A 23,264-nucleotide genomic window follows, 5' to 3' on the forward strand; every position below is an offset into this window, starting at 1 on the left:
GAAATGTGATGCAGTTAAGATAATTGGACAGCTTATGTGTTAGTTTATCCAAGGCATAAAGGTGCTCATTTTATGGCCATTCCCACATAGTGTCATGTCATGTTAAATACACAGTCATCGTCTAATGCGGTGAGACTGTAAATGGGGCAAGACCCAACAAGTTACAGTCGACTGCCAACATGCAGCGGGATCTCTATAGGACCATTCACTGTGCACATGCAATAATGTCCAAGGAAACATTAAACTGTATAAAAAATTACAGTATTAATAACTATAACATGTTTTGCAAAGAAATGCATACCTCCACTTTGGAAAAATGCATCTCCTCCAAGTTTTAAGCTGTTCCTGGACCAAATATGACATTTTTTACCTTTAGAGAGATGAACTCTAACTAGACGACTGTGGTTATATTTTTCAAGACCTTTGGTTTCAGTAATTTTTTCTTTTTTGCTTGAAAAATTGAAAGCATTGATCAATAATGCACTTGGACAAAATCTGGCTGTGAGCCTTTATGGATATAGATACACCATAAATTAAGAACTTATGATATAATAACTTATAACTTTTTAATTTTATATACCTTATTAATCCCCGAGGGGAAATTCAATTTTTTCACTCTTGTTGTCAATTACACACGTCTGAGCACACACATGCACAAACAGGACCTAATGTATAGCCTTGGTCGCTGCTTTTGTCTGTTTTTCTTTTTGTTTGTTCGGTTTTGCTTTTTAGTTTTGTTTTCATTATTTTCACTTGTTTGTCTGCCTCTTTGGTAATATTAGGGCGGAGGGAAGGGTTGGGGAGTGTGCTGCTACTCAGTGACTTTGTTTACATGCACAAAATATTATTCTGGTTTATAAGAAAATATTTATACTAAGCTATTTACATGAGTTTACATTGCAGGAGGCACGGTAATGTTGTGGTTAGCATTGTCACCTCACAGCATAAGGGTTCCTGGTTCAAACCCCTGAGTGGGGGAGTCCATCTGTCTCTGGGTACTCCAGCTTCCTCCCACAGTCCAAAGACATGCAGGTTAATGGGTGACTCTAAATTGGCCGTAGGTGTGAATGTGAGCGTGAATGGTTGTCTGTCTCTATGTGTCAGCCCTGTGATAGTCTGGCGACCTGTCCAGGGTGCACCCTGCTTCTCGCCCAATGTCAGCTGGGATAGGCTCCAGCCCTCCGTAACCCTTAACAGAATAAGTGGTTACAGAAATGGATGTTTACTTGGCTGATGAATATGAATATTCCACTGATACTCCGGTTAACATGCAGCCATGCTTAACATGCACTAACATGTTATTTATCACGTCAGTATAAAAGTAGAACAACTGGAGCCACTTGTGTCATTTTGCTTTTCTGCATCAATATAGGATGTGTTCAAAGGTTTCCACCGATGGCACAGCCTCCTTCTTTCATTGCTTCAACCACCTTCTTGAAACAATCAGTGTTAACCTTTTTGGGCATATCCAAAAACCTGTTGATATCCAGTTCTTTCATATGTTTAAAAGTAGGTGTGATTCTCCTTCCAACCAGAAGTGTTGGCTTTTCTTTGGGGCATGCATCTCTACCCACAGCCTCTCAAAGTGTTAGCAAGTTGGTTTGCATACAACATATCCAGGACAATGCACAGCGCTAGCCGTAAACAGGGGTAAGGTGTCGCAACCTGCGGTAAAAACCCCAGTTGAGATGCATATTCTGAATGTATACATGTCCAAATAAAGCTATTAAAATGCAAATAAGACCAGCATGTCCCCAAATATCTTAAAAGTTGTAATTCAGAATATCCAGATGAAATATGCTGTTTACATGACCTTTATCAAATTCAGAATATTGTCATATTTGGAATAATAGTGGAATATTTGTGTGCATGTTAATGTAGTCAGTGTACTGTTATGTTTGTATGTAAAAGATGAGAAAAAATACATATTATATGAATAAAACTGTGCGTGTTAAAGCAAAATGCCTCATTTTATTTCGGTGAAAGTTCAACAGTTGCCTTGGATTTAATATATTCCAACAACAAACAAAAACAGCAAACACACAAATTCCATTTTTAATTGTGGTGTACTTGGTATGCAGAGCCCTGTTTTAATTTCTGCTGCACCATAAAGGCACAACCACCCATTCATTAGATAGATTGCACAACATAAAGGCTGTGGTGTGTTTTGCTCCCCTCTTTTGTGTCCCATTTAAATAACGTATGCACGATATTCATTCCGAGAAAAATTGACGATGACCCGATGGGGACACACTGTGAGACTGATGAGTCTTGGGAATTCATTTTAGCATTACCCCATGGGGTTTTATAAGTGTGGATACTGGTTGTGTGAGTCATGGGAATGCGTGCTGTGGTGTATATTAACATTTAAAAAGTACAAGTCATCAGAGTCTCATGCACATCAGTTGTGTAGTTTTATAGATTGTGGTGTTGTGCTTCAACCTCTCTATGGGCAACCGTAAGTACTCTGTTTACATCTGTCCGAGCTGTGGGAGCCCTCCGTGTGTGCATGTGTTTCAAGACAGGAGCCTCTCTGGCAGCGCCCTTCAGTTTCCTTGTGTAGTGTGTGTGTGTGCAAAAGAGGGGCAGAGCCTTTCTGAATGAGGTTAGCTCACCATTTAAACGACAGACAAAAGACTGCTAATTAAAACTATGGCTACTTGTGTTTCACTCACTCTCCTTCCCTCCTCTCCTCTCTGACCCTCCCCTCTCTCACTCTTCTTACTTTCCACACACATGCACTTTTCAAATACCTAATTTGTACCCACCGTTAAGCGTTGGACACACACACAGCCAAATAGTAAAAGATAATGTTCTTTGTGCCGCAGCGTCCTAATGAATCTACCCCACAGGATCAGCAAAGACCCCTCATTGGTCGCTGCCCTGCTGCCTGTTTGTTCGGTCTGTGCGCAGGCAGTGAGTTGGGCACCTCACACCAGAGCATGGTCAAAGCACAGAGAACAAATTATAGCATGAATGAACACTGAATAATACAGCCACTATAAAATAACCACTCCATTGTGAGTAGAGCTCTCCATGCAGTACCACACCTCAGGGTTTTGGCACTCATTGGAGAGGGGAAAAAAAATTGCCCTTAGCTTTCTGTTCTGCACCGATGAGTGTGGTAAAAGAGGGAGTGACACTGAATAGAGTGTGAATTCTGCTGGTTGAAAAGCATGCTTTAAACACTGGAAGTCAAACATTTACATAGGAAATGGTGTTAATATTGCCTCCAAAAAAGACTCGCATTACATTTTTTTTTAAAGACCACACACCCTGCTGAACCAAACAAACCACACCGAGCCGTCCCCGAGGGGAAGTTATGTGTAACTAATGCCTACTTATTGTCTCCACAGAGACCTGAGCGAGAACTTCATCCAGTCCATCCCCAGGAAAGCTTTCAGAGGAGCTACAGACATCAAAAACCTGTGAGTACCTTTCCTTTTTCCAGCAGGGATAGACGTACTTAGTGCTGCAACTAATGGTTATCATCATTATGAGATTGATGGATGGTTTGTAGAATGTCAGCAAATAGCAAAAAATAGCTATCATAAGTTTGCAGAAACCATGAAGACGTATTAAGGTATTAAGGCCCAAGCACACCAGACAGACATCGAAGCACTAATGGCGACGAAGGCTGATAATTGCGTCGCCCTACTTGCCTATATCTCAGCCAAAAAGTTGCACTTCAACACAGCAGAGACAACAGCCAACTGACACGTACGTTCTGTGCCTGCGTGAGAGGAAATAACTCTCCATAGCAGCCGGTGGCGCTAGTCTGTATTCTTCAAGAAAAAGGGAGAACTGGAGGACCAACAGGATGGATTCAAGATGCTAGTTAGCCAGTTAGCACATTGACAACACAACCTGATGCTGAAAGAACTAGTATATTTACCATGCACTAGCAAACAATCCCGAACTGTTTTACTAAAGAGCTCAGTAGCTTAAAAAAATAATTTTACCTCATATAACAAGTTTGATTCTATGTCACACCCTTTTGATTTTAGTCAATTGTTTGCTTTTCTTTCTTACATTTCTCCTCTCGTGCGCTGAGCTGATCTGCCAATCAGAGTGATTCCCTTCACCGATGGGCTCCGCCTTCTCCAATGCTGATTCAACATGCAGAATCATCTGAAAAAAAGCAGAGCAGAACCAAGTTGTGCTAACGCTGCGAGACACACCACAATGACCAACTGTTAGCTTGGTGTGTCGGGGCCCTTTAAATGTATTGTTTTGTCCAACAGTCCAAAAGCCAAATATATTCAGTTCATAGAGAGAAAATCATAAAATATTCACATTGGAGAAGCGAAGTGAATGTTTGCTTTAAAAAAATAACTTAAAACAATAAATCAGTTTTTAGTTCTTGATGTACTGCCAGTTGGTAACTCCAATAAATCAACAATAAGTCAGTGAAGAGTGAATCAAGATTATCCAGAGCAAAGTGAAAGCTGCAGTCAGTGAACAGCAGACGAGTTGCGCTCCGGCTCCGTTCAGTATGATTCCAGCATGTTAACATATTTCTATTCCTTCATGTGGCTGAGTTAATGGCCCTCGGTATGAGTAAAACATTATGTGCGTATTGGTGTGTGTGTGTGTTCAGTGGATTGACTCTGATTGAGTCGACTAACTACCTCACACACACAAGCAGCTCCCCAAAGATGGCTTGTAGCAACTGTGATTTACATCTTCGCCAGATTACACACACGCACGGTTGTGCACAGACGCACAGATTTATGAGGTTGCAGATAAACAATCAGCAAAGCCCCCCTTTGCGTCTCTTCTTTGGAGGTTACATGAGCTGAGATGACTAAACCAGTATCGATTTACCATAGTCCATGAGTGTACTGTTTACTGTATCGATGATTACAACTACCCCACGGGGAGACAGAAAGATTGTGTATGTGTCCTGTGTAACAAAGCCTCGCTGTCTCTCCTGTGTGCTCTGCAGCCAGCTGGATAAAAACCACATCGGCTGCATCGAGGATGGAGCCTTCAGAGCACTGAGAGGCTTGGAAGTGCTGTAAGTATCTGAAGTGATGCTATTCATTGAGCCCCACCTTATATCATTCCATCAAAGCACTTAGTTAAATGAAGACATTGTTTTGCTGCGCTCATAATCATAACTAAAATATACACATAGCGCAGACCTTTAATTAGTACAGCCTCAGTTATTATGCCAAAATACCCCCAGTGGGCCTCAGGAGGGGGCCTATATCATACAGACCAAGCTCCATTAACTCATTGTTCCACACAGTTGACAGCAACCCTCCCCTCCATCACATTAACACCCCACCCACTCCTCCACCTCCATTTACACCCCATCCAGCCCTGGGCGGGCCATCTGACAAGGGACTTCCAGCCATCTCGATCAAAAATCCCATTCAAAGTGAGCATTCCTCCCTGGGCGCAGCAGTGACCATGTTGTGCAGTTTTTTAAACATTCAATTAATCATCCCTTGTCAAAAATCATAATCACATGCCTCCGTTAGAGCTCTCCACCTGAAACAATGTAGACTAACAGTGCCGGTCGGGGGGACAAAGGCACTTTGACAGCCTTGTTATTTTTGTGGTGAAAGACTGTGTTGTGCAAGTGTGTTTGTGGGTTTTTTTAGGGGGTGGGGAGACAAAAAAAAAGCCATTAACTGCTTTCATGGCATGGATGGATTGCAGATGTAGTGATAGGTTTGTCATAATGGTGTAAGAGGGGATGGGGAGGCTGTTTTGGTGAGGTCTGTGTGTATAGGTTTTATGGGGGAGGAGGACAGGTTGTGTTAAAAGGGGGAGCAGCTTGAAATATGGTAGAGGGTTATTAGGCTGATTGAAATGACCTGATTGTCTCGCTGCAGCTGATGCCCAGGGTTCGACAGTGTGTGTGTGCGTATGTGTGCGTGTGTGTGTGTATTCTGTGTATCTCAAACTACAAGTTGGGGTGCTCGCGATCATGCTTTGCGCATGCATGTGTGTATATTTGCATGCACGACTGTATGTGTGCGTGGGAGGTGCAAGGGCTTCCCATCTGCGTGGAATAAGGTGTTATATTCCCAGTGGGTCGCCACAAAGAGAGAGAAGAGAGGGGAGGGTTTGATTTAAAAAGATCGAACGGAAGAGGACGGCCACAACAAAACTCTTATTGAAGTATAAATATAAAAATTTCTCCCCCCTGCACTGCAGATGTGACTTTGTTTGCTCTTTTATTTCCACAGAACGCTGAACAACAACAACATCAGCAGCATTCCCGTCTCCAGCTTCAACCACATGCCCAAGCTACGAACCTTGTAAGTCACACCTTTCCCACCACAATGCTCTCTACCTCCCTGTAGGTGAAATAAAACTATATTTAACACGCATGCAGGCACAGCAGAGAAAGTGTTCAGCACTCTCTGTCCCGTACGATCTCAATGGGTGTAGATAGGCTCTGTCATTCCAGGCAGTGTTGGGGGGCAGCCATAACCACAGAGCACCACAGAGGGGTCTGTAGCAATGCCAGGGGCCATTATCCCCTCCATCTAAACACACACACACAACAACAACTAGCCCAAATAAACGAAAATAGCCCCAGAAGCCCATTGTGTATTGTGCATTGTATGTGATTACTAAATCTGAAATTATGTACAAATTAAAACAATTATGCCTGCTGAAATGCTCGGAGCCGTGACTCGACTGCTCTTGTGGTGGCTTTTTGGGCTTCACTCCCAGTGGGGTTATATTAAATAGCTTTTTCTGTTTGTGTGTGCACTATGTGTCTGTGTGCGCATGGGTTTGCAAGTTAGCGTACGTGCTCCAGAGGTCCACCGCACCACAGCAAGAGTTATTCTGGACAGGCACCGCATTCCAGGAATGCCGTGTTTGGAGCATTGGGTTTAGAAAAGTCCTCTTTAGTGTTCCTCCTTTTTTGAATGTGCCATTTACAATCATCCATGTAGCGTATCATTTAGTGTGTTTCGCCGCAGGGATTGGATGTGATGAGTTCTCGGAAAGAATAGACACTTTTTATGCTATTTGTGTCCTTAGCTGGTGGTATTTTAGATAGCAGAGAGAGGCAGAGAGGATCTGTTTAATGCATTCAATGGTGTCTCTCTTTTAACAGCCGTCTCCACTCCAACAATCTGAACTGTGACTGTCACCTGGCGTGGCTGGCCCAGTGGCTCAGACAGAGGCCTACGATCGGGCTGTTTACCCAGTGTACTGGCCCCGCTGAGCTCAGAGGGCTCAATGTGGCAGAGGTACAGAAACACGAATTCAGCTGCTCAGGTAAGACTCTTTAGAAATTTGAAGGCCCAGACACACCAAACCAACACAAAGAACTAGTGGTGACGAAGGCAGACTGCTGTGTCTCTGCCAGAAAATTACACCTGAACATAGGGCTGGGTGATACAGACAATAATTCATATCTTGGTATGTGCAGGCTGACTGGCCATACACGATATTTATCTCGGTATTTTCTATGAAATGGGCCACATGTTTTCAGCTGCAAGTCAAAGCCACATTTGAGATGCCACAAGCATTTTTAGAAAAACAGACTGTGATTAAAATAAAATGCAAAGACAGGGATTTTTCTCCCTGTTTGAAAATATGCAGCTGCACAACATGTACATAAAAAAGTATATAAAATAAATAGCAGGGCTGTAAGGTTTGCATCACAGGAAACAAAACTATAACATGAATATAAAAGTATCAAGGAGGCCTAAAGCCACTGTAGTTTGGAACATTAAAAATCTTTGTGGGGGGAGTTAAAAAGTTGTTTTCCATCTGTTGGCCTTTCAAATGAATCTAGTGCTGGAAAATGATTTAAATAGTTTTATTTATGCACATAGCATCACCAGGGAGGCAGAGGGAGGGATGGAGCGAGACACTTTGTCCGCTTTATGTACGTGTTGTATATGACATGTCCGTTGTCGCTGCATTTTTTAAACAGATATGTCGCCTGCATCCAGGTGCTTTCTCAGTGTCACACAATAGACTACCACTACAAAGAAGAACAGCGACGCGCTATGATCCACCTCACACACAAACTAGCAGCACAGCGCTGTACTGCATGTGTGCTGCTATGGCAATTCATTCTTCTCATAGACTGATTTAGCGTAGCATGTGCAACGTATAGACCGATATCGCACTGTAGACTAATTAACAGACAGATTAAACAGAGTAGCAGCTCTGTGTCTCTCTGAGTGTTAATGGAGAACTTGTGCGTGAGTGTGTGTGGGGCGGAGCTGTGTGGAGAGTGTGAGAGAGGAGAGACGCGCACTGATACACGTTATGTAACCCAACTTGACCCTGTATCGATACAAACAGTGTTGTCTAAATTAATATCTTGCTTGAAAATATAACGATCATATCGTACATAGTCATTATATCGCCCAGCCCTACCTGAACACACCGCAAAGACTACAGCCAACTAGCACATATGTTCTGTGCCTGTGTGAGAGGAAATAACTCTCCATACCAGCAGGCTGTAGTCTGTAATCGTCATTCAGTAATGCTGGTTAACACATCAACAACACAATTCAATGTTGAAAGAATAAATTATATTACCATACGCTGGTGAACAAGACACAAAAACTAGGGCGACAGCCAGACATTGACCAACAGTCGATGGTCAGCTTGGTGTGTCGGGGCCCTTTGAAGAGAGATACCACATGAAAATTCATTCATATTGTGTATTGTTTATTTAGTCATTTGCATGTTCAGTGAAAAGAGAGCGCTAGTTTTACAGCATCTCAAAAAGGGATGAAAGGGCCAGTCTGTTCGTGGGTACTTTGATCACATTATTCATGCCAAAACATCCCTGTCCTACCTGGTAGATTTTCTCCTCCCTCCACTCCCGCTGTGTTTTTGTGTCAGTGTGTTCACCTGGCAGCCACCTGACAGCTCCTCTGCCCCCGGGCAACCTCACGGCTCTCCTCTGGCCCTTTCATGTGTCTCCAGCTTTCAGGAGCTGGCGAGGAAATGCCATGACATATATATATATAAAACACACAGCTGGAGCAAAGGCTGCGCCCACTGACTGTAGTAGCCCTCGCTCCTCAGTTGTCATTATTCGTGGCCTCTCCCCTCCTGGCACAGGGATTATTTGGCTTTTAACTCTTCTGCTGTGTGTGTGTGAGAGTGAGAGCATGTGCGATGTGTGATGGGGGTTATCATATCAGGACAATGGAAAAACAGCATGAGAACCTCCACTCCCTACAAGGCCATCTCACTCTCAACACCAGCTGCGAGGGGTGTTTGTGTCTACGTTTGTCCCCCTCTCTCTCCCTCTCTCCATGGGTTGTGATTTTTACGCAGCCATACGGCGTGACAGCACAGATCATTAACTATTCATCGCCCAGGGAAAGAGACTCAAAGCGTGGGAGTGTAACGATTCCAGATAGGAAAGGGGAGCAGTGGGTGTCAGGGAAACTTTGGGGTCTGGTAGGATGCAGATTCAGAAAGTTGAGGTTTTGCATGATGGGAAGTTGCAGCTCGTGCAGCATGCTGATGTTAGCGTCCATCATGTGAGAGTGTGTTGTTTTCACTGGACAAAGCTTCAGCAGATTGATTGGTTCTCCGTGAGTCTTAATGGTCACAGAGTTTTGGGCAAGATAAACAGGATGAAAACAAAATCTACTGTGTGTTTCTAAATACACACAAACATGTGTGCTCACACAAACACACGCACACACACACACACACACACACACACACACACACACACACACACACACAGTTTCTTCTTGAGTGGATGAGTGACCAGGAGTTGAACTCCCAGTGAAGGACTCATTAGGGGCTGGCTTGCTGGCACACACATACACACACACACATATATGTATTTCCGATGTTCGCTGCGTGTTTGTGCGTGTTTGTGCTGTGACCAGGCCAGGCCACCTGCGGGGGATTTGGGGCGGGGTGGCGCTGTGTTGGAAGAGAGGAAGAGGGAAAAGAGGAGTTGTTGTGAGAGGCAGAGGAGAAGGAAAATGGGGTACAGCGTGTTAGTAGCTGTTGCAAATTATGATGAAACTCTGCAGCGCTCTCGGCATCATGACTCACCGACTATCAGTCCCAGTATTCGTCTGGAAAGTGACACGATATTGTAAATTTTTTAGTCAGTAATGAGCAGCGAAACACATTTACTGCTTCACTTCGAGGAATAATATCATATTTTTCCAGGCAGTTGTTTCTCATCAATTTGAATAACATATTTAAGTCGAACAATCCAAAACCCACATTGAGGGCTCGTTATTTCCAGCTCTTTAAAGCAGTGAATTTTTATCTATGCTCAATGATTAAAAAAAACAGCTAAAAGCAGGTTTAAAAAAATACTAAATCTGTGTGAAAATTGGATTTTAAAAATAACATTTGCAGAGCAAACACTTTCACTTCTATTTTTCAATTACTTAGAGAGGCTCTGATGCATGACCAGCACCTCATTTGTGTTTTCCCTCCATTTTTCCTTCACTTTCTAAAAGCTGAGGCAGTTTTCTCACTTTTCTCACCACAAAGTGATGGTGAACAGCAAAAAAAAAACATTTTTTCTTACAGTGAGAACACTTAAAACCTGGGTGAGAATCACTGTTTGAGAAAATCAGTAAAAAACGATGGGCCAAATATCACTGCCAGTCCATTTTCCTCCTAATTACTCATAATCCTCTGACTCTCTTTAGTTTGTGTGAGCAGCCTCTGCTGTGAGTTTATCGAGCAAAACATTTACACGTGAACCTCCTTGATCATTTACAGGAGAGGTAACTAAAAGTTAGCAGCTGCCTGTGCCAATTTAAGGTTATATGACATAAAATTAATGACTATTGCGCTAAATTACTGCACCCGGGGAATAATAAATGAAGCAAAAATATTGTGTTTGAAAGGAGCAATGAGTAATGAATTGCTGGAGGGGTGGAATAAAATACAACTCCTGTAGTGGGAAACAGGGAAGAAATGAGTGTATAAAGAGGGAGAAAGGGGAGAGAAGTGGTGAACCCAACAGTTGCGCTGAAAGGGAATTTGAAGAAGGAGACAAATGGGAAGAAGCCAGTGGTAACATTTTTGAAATGATGAGAGAAATGAGGTGGAGTGAGGTTAAATGTAAAGACTCGTGAGCAAATGGACAGGAGGTAATGGGTTGTAGTGACAGTCATTGGCAGAGATATGGGAGTGGAGAGGCTGAAAATGAAGATGCTAAGAGGAGTGAGCGAGAGCAGCTGGAGGAGGGGAGAGTTATAGAAAGGTGGGAGCAAATAAAACGGGGGAAATGGGATGGGAATGGAGTGGTAGGGGCGGCGGATGGGAAAGAGATAATGGGGAAAACAGCTCTAGGAGGAACAGGGGACGAGTGTACGTACATCAAACAGCTTCACCTCAAGTATACCTGTCAGAGAGCTGTCATTGTTAAGGCCGCTCCAGCTGTGCTCTGCACTCTCCCTGATCCCAGGCCTGTCAAATATGCCATGTTAGATCAGAAGGGAGTTCTTCTCTGCCCTACACCTGATCCCAGATCTGTCAAAGCTCTGCCATCCCGTATCACTGGGCCTTAGATCACGTGGGGTTGAGCAACCGAGCGAGTGTTGATTCATGGTCTTGATGCTATCTGTTGTGTTTACCTGATTCCCACATCTGTCAAAGCATCTCGTCCCTTCAGGTAATTTATTATGATTGGCCGGATACATGAAGTCTGACCTTAAACATTTTTTATTGGCTAATGGTCCAAGAGCTAGAGCCTTCGCAGAGAGGCATGTTTGGCAGCGATCTTTCTTTCTGTTTTAGGGAGTGGAGTTTTGAGCTCTGTGCTTTCTCTGTCACAGACTCTCACCATCACTCACTCTGTCTTCCTCTCCCTGACTCTATCCCCACTTCACTCTCGCTCGCCAACATTTTCCACACAAGCTGAGCGATAGATAGGAAGGTAATCAAATATTCATGGTTTGAAACTCGGATTAGTAATGCTGTGTAAATGAGGCCATTTAAAAGTCTGTTTTATTCATTTTATCTGGGTTAGGCTTACATACACACACCACACATGCCAAACGCACCGGTGCAAGCGCCCGCTCTTCACCATATCGTTGACAGTGCCGCAGCTATTTGAACAGGTATCTAGAGACAGCGTGATGGGTTGTGTGCTCTGTATGCAAATTGAAAAGTTGAAGTGTTTTAGAACAAATGGAAGTGAAGAGGTGGGGGGTTGTAAAGCTGAATGTGCAGAATGGCATCAATTCCACCCAGAGAACGCAGACTCAGGAGGAAAATTTGTGGAGAGATCAATGGATGTTATTGGGAGGCCTTCAATCGCTGCTCCGACTCTATTATTCATGCCTTTCTTCTCCTCTCAATATACCGTGGCACTCCTTTGATAGATAACCTAGTTTCTTGCCCATTGATTCTCAAGGATGTACGGCTTTACAATAAAGTCAAGAGTAGGATGTTTCATTTCTTTTTCTCAATGTCAAAACATCCCTGGGAATGTGTGTTCATTTGCAATTCACTTTATAAAACACAAAGGGTTGATGACATGAACAGCAGTGGAAGAGTTCGAGCTCCACAAGAGTGCGGGAGCAGCTCCATGTCAGCGCACAAATCCTCCAGCAAACAATCTCACCCTGTAATCCTGCTGAGAGTCGTGCTGCGCTCAGTGAAACCAACCAAATCCACCTGTGCTCACACACCTGTAGGAGCTGCATGTTCCTCTCTTATCATTATATTTTTCTCTCATGCAGTTTATTTTCTCTCTTCTACTTCTCTCTTCAGGTCACCAGGAGTCTTCCAGCCTTCAGCCGTGCAGCATCGGTGGAGGCTCTTGCCCCGCCATGTGCACCTGCAGTAACAACATCGTGGACTGTAGAGGGAAAGGTCTCACCGCCATCCCAGCCAACCTGCCCGACACCATGGCCGAGATGTAAGCACAGTGAACAGTTTCACCCCCACACTCTTAGAAATATAGGTGCTAACTAGAACCATATAGGGTTCTTCAGGTTTCCCCACAGGAGATCCGTTTTTGGCTCCTGGGGGAAGGGGGAGTACCAACAGTTGGTCCAGGAACTTTGCCTCCATGATGGCCGTTTCCAGGCATATTTTAGGATGTCTCTGGGGCAGTTTGACATCCTGCTGTCTATCGTCGGGCCGTATAGCTCTGGGTATCCAGCAAGTGCTACCAGCAGATTCTCCTCCATTGTTTACCAACTGCAAACATGTTGTCATTACTATCACAGAAGACCTGACGCTTCTCAAATCATCCGATTGAACAATGGGGAAAAAAGATAACGAAAAAGACATGATGTGGGGCATTTTTCTGCTTTGAGTTGAAAGCAAAAAAGAGTTTTTTCAAAGAGGAGTTGAAAAAGCAACATTCGCAGTGTAAAAACCACGAGCAAAAAGCTTCATGCTCATTCAGAACAATTACAAAAAGGCACCTCCAGCTGCTAAAACACTTTCTGTGTGATTGGGGCCTCAATGTGCAACAAACGGTTAAGTTTCACCTTCACTGCACCTGGCGTTCTGCTGCTCCGTTTGTGCCTAGAGTACACTTTGCGACACAAGACTGTGGTGCAATGAGTAAGAACGGTATATTTATTACAATGGTGCTCCTAATAATGGTCCAGCTCCAAAAATAAAAAAAATCAATATGTGGCGCCAGATGAGGGCCGCCACAAACAAATTAATGTGTGGGAAACCCTGGTAGGGTTGGGAATCTTAACTCAGTCCCAAATCAGAACAGATTAGAAAATGCCAAGAACTGGGTACCTGTAAAAAAAGAATTTCATCAGACCATGAGGTATTGCATGTCATAAAATGAAAATATCAACTATGCCAAAATGAATGATTATGTGGATGCAAAAATCTCCATTTAAAAATACCATTTGTAATGTGTAAACATTTTAATATTTTAGGGTGAGGATTTTTTTAGCACTGTACTGTCAAAAATCTTGGAAGAACTCTTTCTTCCAAAAGGATTCTTTGGATTAAAAGGGTTCGTAATGGAGGAGCGGCACGGTGGTGTGGTGATTAGCACTGTTGCCTCACAGCAAGAGGGTTCCCGGTTCGATCCCGGGTGTGGGAGCCCTTCTGTGCGGAGTTTGCATGTTCTCCCCATGTCAGCGTGGGTTCTCTCCGGGCACTCCAGCTTCCTCCCACAGTCAAAAGACATGCAGATTGGGGACTAGGTTAATTGATGACTCTAAATTGTCCGTAGGTGTGAGTGTGAATGGTTGTTTGTCTCTATGTGTCAGCCCTGCGATGGTCTGGCGACCTGTCCAGGGTGTACCCTGCCTCTTGCCCAATGTCAGCTGGGATAGGCTCCAGCCCCCCCCGCAACCCTCAAGAGGATGAAGCGGTTAGAAGATGGATGGATGGGTTCGTAATGGATCCTTAGTCATACAAAGAGTTCTTGAAGGATGCTTTCTCCAAAAAAGGGTTCTTCAGCAGCAGTTCTGTGTAAAACCTCAGCCCCTCAGGAGGAACCCTTATTTCTAAGAGAACAGTTAAAGAAGTCAACGAAGGCCAATTTAGGTTAAAAAAAAAAAAAAAGGGGTCCAGATTTGCAGACAAAATCAGATGCAACAGTCTTTCAGCTCAGTGTAGATCAGATTTTGGTCAGATTTCATACAGCAGATGACGTCAGATCTGTTGTATTTAGGAAGTTTAGATTGTTCAGTACAGTGAAACCTGAGCAGCAGACCTACAGCAAAGAGATGCAGGAACATCCACAGCTGCATTGTTCTTTGAAGCACGGCACAGCAGGGCACTTGTTTGAGTGTATGCATTAAAGATGTGTTTCCATATGTATCTGTGTATGTTCATGCAGGGGTTTAACAAGGCTGAGAGGATTTAAACATGCATGTTTTATGTACATATGCTGCTCTGGCTTGCTTTTCTCACCATGCATCACCTGGCAGGGAGACATCCATCCATTTGCTGTACATTGAGACACATGCAGATGTAGAGCAGACTTAAGACTGAAGCTGCATGCTCTTATCGGCTCAGATGGCTGTGAAGCATGCGAGCGCTTTGCTAACATCCCTCCCTCGGTTTATCAGTGCTCTAACATCTGTCTGAGCATTAACTGTTTACGGCCCACATGCTATCAGCCTACCGTAATTCCCGGGAATGCTCGGCTAGACTTTTCAAGGTAGTGCTTTTACTCACTTTATCAGGGGTTTAATGCCCTCGGCAGAAGTCTGCATGAAATGGTACTGCGACGGCGTGATTTATGCACGGTGAGAAAAAGGGAGGATGAAGGGAGAAATCCAGCGGTCGCGTTGCATGTTCTTCCAAGGAGCATGTGTGTAGTTAGGAGGACACAGCAAGTTTCTAGGTCTCCTGCTCCCCATGGGGTCTGTTTATAAATACCCAGTTATATGGAAGTCACAGATCCCATGTTCCCCAACAACCCTGACCCATTTCTAGTGCAGTCGGTGGTGTGCTCAATTCCCTATTTTGGACACACGGTCCACACTTCTGTGTGTGTTCTTGTCTATATGAATGACCACCCAAGAAATTAAGAGATCCTCACACATCCTGCGTATTGACTTTTGAGATGTAAATAATTAAGCTTCACCCTTGCCTCTCAGTTTTTGCCATGTTTTGTGGTTTATAGACCTCTTCGGCATGCCCTGTAGCTGTAATGTTCCACAACTGGAGTTTCTCATAGAGCCTGATGTGATCTATGAGCCCAATAACCAGCGAGCAGCAGTAACGGGAGAGCGGGGAAAGATAGCTCTACCATGCACAGGTTTTATAGACGTAGATTCTCTCTGCACAGCAGATGAGTAAAGACATTTTTAAAGTCTCCCTGCCCTTCACATCTAATTGGTGCTTAACCACGTCCCGCTAATAAAGTCTACTATGTTCTGATTCATCGTTTACAAGACCAGGGTGAAGAACTGGCTTATATCATGTGCATTCCTCCTGTCCTGCCCATCAGAGCCTTACCTTTCAGGTTATATTCCCACAACGCTCTTTCCTTCACTTTTTCTCCTCCTCTCTTGATTTTTTTTTTTCCTCCTCCGCATTTCTCTCTGTCTTTCCCGGCTTGCCAGAGCACCACAGGCGGGTTCGAGGAGGCAGATCCACGCTGAAGGAATAAAAGAAGGATGGGGGCGGGGGTGGGGTGGGGTGCTCCGCTCAGTAATTTGGTGCAGCAGGTTTGATCTGTGCTTGAAGTTCATTATAAAATCAGTTTCAATTACAGCAAGGCGGGCTGCTGGGTATCAAGGCCAGCCTAATGCCTTGTTAATGAGGCACTCGGAAACTCACATACACACACAAACACACACATGCTGCTCTCATTATGTACAAATCGGAGAACTGCAACCTCCCTGCCCTGCTCTCCCCTAATGAATGCCAGTGTTGTGTTTATGGCTGTGGGGATGTGAGCTGGTTTCTGTACTCCTCTCTTGTGAGACCAGGCCCAGTTAGCCTAAACACTACCACAACAGATTATTATGCACCATAGTCTCTGTCTGCAGTGACTGAACTCTGCCATAAAAATTCTCCCCCCGCCGCCTTTCATCCGCTGCTGCAGTCCTGCCATCCATTTCTGACTCACGCACGCACTGGGTGAATACCCAAAGGCATAATGTGTTTCCCCTTAATGAAAACCATGCTCAGACCCTAATGAAAAGGATGAGGACCATTGATTGGGCTGACACAAACACCAGCTCACACACAGACAGACACACATACAAATGTTCTGCCTGACAAATTGGATGGGAACCATTGATTGTCCGCCCGAAGGCGACTCCGAGAGATTGTTTCTTTCTTCTCTGCCGATTGGACAAAGCAGCTTCTTTGTTGATTGGAGGGATTAAGTCGCTTGCACATATCGATCTGCAAGTGGCGACAGCGCGGAGGCTAAAAAGTTGTCAGACAGCATTGTGTGCCCTTGTCTGGCTCGGAGGGTTTTGTTACATGCTGACACACACCGGAGTGCCACAGCATGTAGGCGCTGAGACACATGCAAACAGCATGTAGAGTGCCAGACTGGTTTGGACCAGTCAGACAGACTGGTTGATGAGAGAAGGCGCTAAAGCCACTTGGCCCAGCACTCTGCCGCATGGTGAGGGCAGAGGAACCACAGCGCTGTCACTCCGCTGTAAATCCACGGACACATTGGGACAGGCAGACAAAAACAGACAGAGAGAGCATGCTCACCGCAGGAATCTGTGGTCTGGAATCACTGCTATCCTAAGAATGTCAATTACGCTCCTATATCGCTCCATAAATGTAGGCCACTCTTTTGAAGGGTAAAGATCCCTGATTGAAAAATTTGGAAACTCAAAACTGTTAAGTGGCTGTGGTGAAAGTCTAACAAAACATTTACCCCCTGTGAATAGACATAAACATAGCGACGCAGGAGGCCTAAGAGGGGTGTAATAAATCTGACATGTCTCTGAAAGAATAATTAAATCATGTGGAATTGATCCCGAGCCAAGAAATCACACACTTAAGAGAGTCATGGTTAAATCTATCAACAACATTCTGTTTGCCAAGCAGTTTTGCAGATTTTGACATATTTCTCATTTCTCCTGCGGTGACAAATCGCATTATAATAATCTTTAGATTCCATCGTAGCCACTGGACTACCACACCTCGCACAGGCCCATGCCTCCTGTTCTGCAGCCAGTTCCTCCGCATGGTAGGACAAACAGACAGGCCCACAGCTGGCTCCCTCTGGGCCCTGCTAAGCCTTGTTAAGGACAGTTTTAAAAGCTGTGAAGTGACCTGCAGATAAACAGCCCTCTGCCAGATACACCAGGGAATTGGTCTGGGACTGAGCTGGGTCCTAAGTAGCAGCCGGCACAGAAACACACAGACATGCATGCCCACACTAATGGGGTTTTGTGATGTCTGGTTCCCCGGGACCATCTGAGACTGATTAGAGTTTGTAACTGTTCTTTTCTAAATGACCAAGTTTGTGTTTGTGTTTATTTCATTCTTTGTCAGTTGTTTTATAAAGATCAGATTTTGTCAGACTGTGCCTCGGCAGCTCTTAGGCTCACAGGGAAAAGTAAACTAAAAGAAGTCATATTTCACCACGCTGCGGAGGTTTCAGCTGACACTTTGCAGACACCCAGAGGATGAAGACAAATTTCACAAGAGCAAGTGAGATCATTATTGATTTCAGGATCTCATATGAGAACACAAGTGCTGGAGACTGTAAATGTTGTACCAAGAAGAAATATTACTTTTAGTCGAAGGCCTTAACACCCTCACACAAACCGAGACGGAGCCTTTTCCCCTCCAGTCCTTTTCCACAGCACTTTAGCATTCAGACTGTTTATTGGTTCTGAGGATGTTATGACTCCAACATGCCTGGACCTATTACAGCTGGGGAATAGATCTCCGCTAATATAATCAGGCCAATCACCAAGGGTCAGAGGTAATGGGAGGATTACTCAACAATGTAACCATGGAGAAATCTATTGTTTGCTTAACTGATGATATCTCCTCTTTTCTCCTCTCCTCTTTTCACCTCTTTTCTCTAGACGTCTGGAGCAGAATGGGATTAAGTCTGTTCCTCCCGGAGCCTTCTCTCCCTACAAGAAGCTGCGTAGGATGTAAGTACAGCAGAACACTCACCTCAAGGCTAAATAATACAGATGAGAACAAGAAGTTGAGGGCTGGAAAAAGAAGCGACAAATGCCAGTCTTCTCATTCCACTGCTAAGGAGCATGAAGTATTTATTTTGTCTGCGCCTAAAGAACATATTCGTGTTCTCAGACTTGGGGTGGCATGGAAAGCAAGCACTCAGATGCTACATGAGCATAATAACAGCTCTCATCTTTCATTGCTGTGTGCTGGTATTCCCCTGGCTAGTGTTGTGTCCAGTCTGAGTGTGTGTGTGTGTGTGTGTGTTGTGCCTGCGTGGGCAAACTGTAAACTGCGGCTGGGATGATGATGAGGGGACGGAGAGTGAGCTGGAATGAGGGCTGAGGCTTCGCTCTCTCTGGGAGCGAACAGTGACAGGATGGCAGCTGAGACTGTCCGGTCATGCAGCCAGCACACACCAGTCGGCCAAACCCATAACTCCAACACCACCAGGCCTGACCGACATAGCAGCAGGGAGACGGAGGAAGTGGAAGGTCAGGGAGTTTCTCTGCCCTTCTTAAAGGATTCCTCACCGTTTTATCATCCAACTCCAGGGACCGTTTAAAGTTCGAATGAGGTTAATACAGAGCAGCTGAGCCGAAGCATCTGTTGTGTCATTGCAGCCCCAAATCTCAAGCTAATTAATAATTACTTGCATGAAAATATACATATTTCATCACAATAAGGTGATAATAATTGTGAACAGTGAGGACTCTCCTCGGTCAGGTTTCTCTGTTAGAAGGAAACCCTCAAGCTAAATTAAGTGTTAGAGTAAGTTTTATTGTTACAAAAAAAGGGTCATTACTTTTTATTGAGTTTGGTACAAACTTTTGTGGTTTTTCATTGCATATATAGAAACCAGATTCGATGGCAGTTTGACAGATTCAACAAATCCAAATATTAACAAGCTGTCCTTGGAGCTAAGTGGAGCAACTGATGTCTTATTGTAGCTTCCCGGACGCTGCACAAAACTAAATACAAAAATTCTTTTTTTTTTGTCACTATGTGAACAAAACACTTGTACGATGGCATGCAAAAGTTGGGCAAAATTTTGTTTACTGTGCCTAGTTAAGTAATTACAAGATGAACTGATCTTCAAAAGGCACAAAATTAAAGATGGCACATTTCTTTAATATTATAAGCAAGGAGGTAAGGAGGAAAGGAAAAGGGCTTGAAGCAAAAGTTTGGGCACCCTGCATGGTCAGTGCTTAGTAGCGCCCCCCTTGGCAAGTACCACAACATCTATGCCCTTTTTATAACCAGCTAAGAGTCTTTCTGTTCGTGTTCATGTTTGGGGGATTTTCACCCTGTCTTCCTGCAAAAGGCTTCTAGCTCTGTGAGATTCTTCAGCCAGGTTTAGGTCGAGGGACTGTGAGGGCCATGGCAGAACCTTCAGCTTGCCCCTCTTGAGGTAGCCCATTGTGAATTTCGAGGTGTGTTTGGGATCATGGTCCTGTTGTAGAAGCCGTCCTCTCCTCACCCTCAGCTTTCTTACAGATGGTTTTGATGTTTGCTTCAAGAATTTGCTGGAATTTAACTGAATCTATTAATCCATCTCTCTACCTGCAACACAAGCCCAACGCATGATTGATCCATCCCCATCTTTGACAGCTGGGCAGGTGTTATATTTATGAAATTCTGCACCCTTTTTTTCTCCAAACATACCTCTGCTCATTGCATCCAAAAAGTTCTATTTTAACTTTTTGACTTGTTTCCAAAAAGCATCATCTTGTTTAGATGTTCCTTTGCAAACTTCTGACTCTGAATTTTGTGGTAAGGACTCAGGAAAGGTTTTCTTCTGATGACTCTTCCATAAAGGTCACAGTAGAACAGTGCACCACCACTAGAGATTCTGATAAATCTTCTTTTACAGTCAAACAGCGGTTTTGATTTAGCCAGCCTACTAGCAGCTCTCTCAGAACCCCCACAGTTCCTGTTAGCTGCCATTTCTTAATTACATTACGAACTGAGGAAACAGCTACCTGAAAACACTTTGCTATCTTCTAACAGTCTTCTCCTGCTTTGTGGGCATCAGTTATTTTAGTTTTCAGAGTGCTAGGCAGCTGTTTAGAGGAGCCCATGGCTGCTGATTGTTGGGACAAGGTTTCAGGAGTGAGAGTATTTATAAAGCTTTGAAATTTGCATCGCCTAGCCTTTCAGCATGATGATTGTGAGCAAGCCATAGTCCTAACAAGCTAATTCAGGTCTGACATCATGGTAACAGTTGTCTTAGAGCTCAGATGTCTTTGGGTGCCCGAACTTTTGCACGCCACTGTGTCATATCGACTCAACCAGGTTTGGTTTCACATCAAAGTAAATAAAACTCTAATTAAAATGTAAATCTAATCTTAACCCATGAGCCAAAGTTTATCTGTCTTTTGGCAATGTAGTTGTTCTTCGATAAAAGCAGAGTTTTGTAAGTGCTATTGTTACAAACATCAGATCATCATTTATCCTTGTGCATACTGAGCATTACACAATGATACAAGTAAGATACAATGTGCTCAGCTCAAGATCAGACTGGATGTTGCATCTTAGAAAAAAGTAAAAAAGTAAAGACTACAACAGCACATTGCCACACAGATGTTTCAACCCAGACACCCATTGTGTTGGTCGTGGTCACCTATAATTAACCCCACCTGTGTATATTGTTTGTGAAATCACCAGAATACAGGCAGAAGAAGGGTGGCTTGCCCAAAACGTCTGTGTGGCAGTATTAAAAAGTCAAATTGGAGTGCTTTTCTATTCACTTTTTGAATTTGGCGCAGAAGTTATATTCTTCATGGATACTTTGATTTCCAAACTAGATTAAACTTAAATAAACTGTATGGGAAAATTTTAATAAGCTGTCGTTTTGTAGTGATAATCAATCAAGCAATATAAAACACACAAATAAGGTGTTTTTGAGAAGGTTTGCAACATCATTATGAATAAAAAACGTAACCCTTTTTGTGGCTGTCGTACATCATATACTGTACAAACCTGATTTAGTGGCAGTGAGGATGTGTCACTCTCTTCCATCTGGTCCTCTACACAGACATGACCGGCTACTGTTGCTACTGCTGCTGATCCTGCATTTAGTAACAACAATGCATGGCCGCATGTCTGTGTTGACCCTCAGTGTCACTGTTGATTCAGCTGGCTGTGTGCCCTGCCTGGCCCAGCCTGTCCAGCACCCTCAGTGCACACTGTGCGTCGACAGCATCGATACATCATGATGAATATGTTCACTCTCCTGGGTCTGGCTCTGCAGATGTTCACGTGTAGGTTTTATATTTAGTGGCAGGTTATGTATGGGAAATGGTGAAATATTTGATTGTAAGGCAACATTAGGTGAGATAAGGTTATATATAGGCTTTTGGGTATGTGTGTGTGTATTTGTTTATTTGTGGAGGTATGTGCGCAATGCCTCTCCTGTCCCTGCACGTCTTTCTCTCCCAGTAACTGCTCACCACACACATTCTCTTTCACCTTGTCCCAGTTTGGATGACCTACACATGAACCGCTCCTTAAGACGGGGATGCAGTAACAGCCATCACACACCGACACATACACAAACACACCAGTGTCTGAGTTTACAGACACACACCAGTGCAGATGTTGGCTACTTTGCCGCGTTTTCATTTCCAGGAAACCTCAGTCCTTTGCAAGAAGACAAATGGGTACTTATTTAACTGTTACCCCCAAATGAGAAAATATCCCTCTTCTTCACCACATGATGATTTTCCTTCAAAGGTATCCAGTCGACTGGAGTTCAGTCCACATACTCCATTAACTCTCTCTCTCCATCTGTCTTTCTCTCTTTCTGTCCCACTGTTCCTCATTTACCGTTGCATTTACACACACACACACACACAGACACATAAACACATAGACACACAGGCTTAGTGGTTATCCTGTGGGGAGAGGCCTGTGGATCCTATTAACAACAGCTATGTTCAGAGGCAGTCTACTGTATTTCGCTTTGGATTTCAGCCCCGCACCCCATTTTTACTCACACACACTCACCATGATACAACACAGGGCCGCTTGATAGGCCACAAATAACACAAGTAAATGTTTTGATTGGCTACAAGTCTCCAGCCCGCTCCATTTCAACAAATCCCTTGAAGGGACGCACCATCAAATGTGGGAGAGAGAGCTGGAACTCGTCTTCATCCAGCTCACACTACATTTGCTTCCTCCTCGCTTGCCAGTGATGAGGAGGGCCCCTTACATCCACCCCACCTTCCTGTGAGAGTGACACCCAGGTGCCAGTGGGGTCAAACCTCCCACAGGAAAAGGACTTTGCCCCAAAACTTTAATTTCCGTGACTAATTCTCTGTCCTTCTTCCTCAACGCAGAGACCTGAGCAACAACCAGATCTCAGAGATAGCTCCTGATGCCTTCCAGGGCCTGCGCTCCCTCAACTCCCTGTAAGTGGCCCCGAGCCGAGTTTGTGCGTGCGTATATGCATAAATATCCACCCTGTTGTCATTTCCCGTGTCTTAAGCAAGTGTGTGTTGTGATTTCCCAGCGTGCTGTATGGAAATAAGATCACCGACCTGCCCAAGGGAGTGTTTGACGGCCTCTACGCCCTGCAACTGCTGTAAGCAGAACACACACGCACTCTGCTGATACACTGCAGACGTACACTGAATACCAGGCATCCTTTACTCCCACTCAGTAAAAGAGTCATAACCTTCAAATAAACTTTGTACCTGTGCATAGTTTTC

At 44.1% G+C, this 23,264-nt stretch overlaps 1 protein-coding gene across 3 annotated transcripts in view; it reads left to right on the plus strand.

Annotated features, from left to right (window-relative positions):
- The window catches only part of slit1a (slit homolog 1a (Drosophila)), a 108,258-nt gene that overhangs the window by 56,766 nt on the left and 28,228 nt on the right, over positions 1–23,264 (plus strand). For 2 of the 3 annotated variants that reach the window (XM_050071084.1, XM_050071085.1), the window contains exons 5-12: positions 3,357–3,428; positions 4,949–5,020; positions 6,204–6,275; positions 7,088–7,251; positions 12,712–12,859; positions 18,447–18,518; positions 22,893–22,964; positions 23,066–23,137. In XM_050071084.1, the coding sequence (XP_049927041.1) occupies positions 3,357–3,428; positions 4,949–5,020; positions 6,204–6,275; positions 7,088–7,251; positions 12,712–12,859; positions 18,447–18,518; positions 22,893–22,964; positions 23,066–23,137 (744 nt within the window). The remainder of the gene's footprint in view (positions 1–3,356; positions 3,429–4,948; positions 5,021–6,203; positions 6,276–7,087; positions 7,252–12,711; positions 12,860–18,446; positions 18,519–22,892; positions 22,965–23,065; positions 23,138–23,264) is intronic. The other variant, XM_050071086.1, reaches the window with a different exon arrangement.

The sequence above is a fragment of the Epinephelus moara genome, chromosome 19, assembly GCF_006386435.1.
Source record: "Epinephelus moara isolate mb chromosome 19, YSFRI_EMoa_1.0, whole genome shotgun sequence".
Taxonomy (NCBI): Eukaryota; Metazoa; Chordata; class Actinopteri; order Perciformes; family Serranidae; genus Epinephelus; species Epinephelus moara.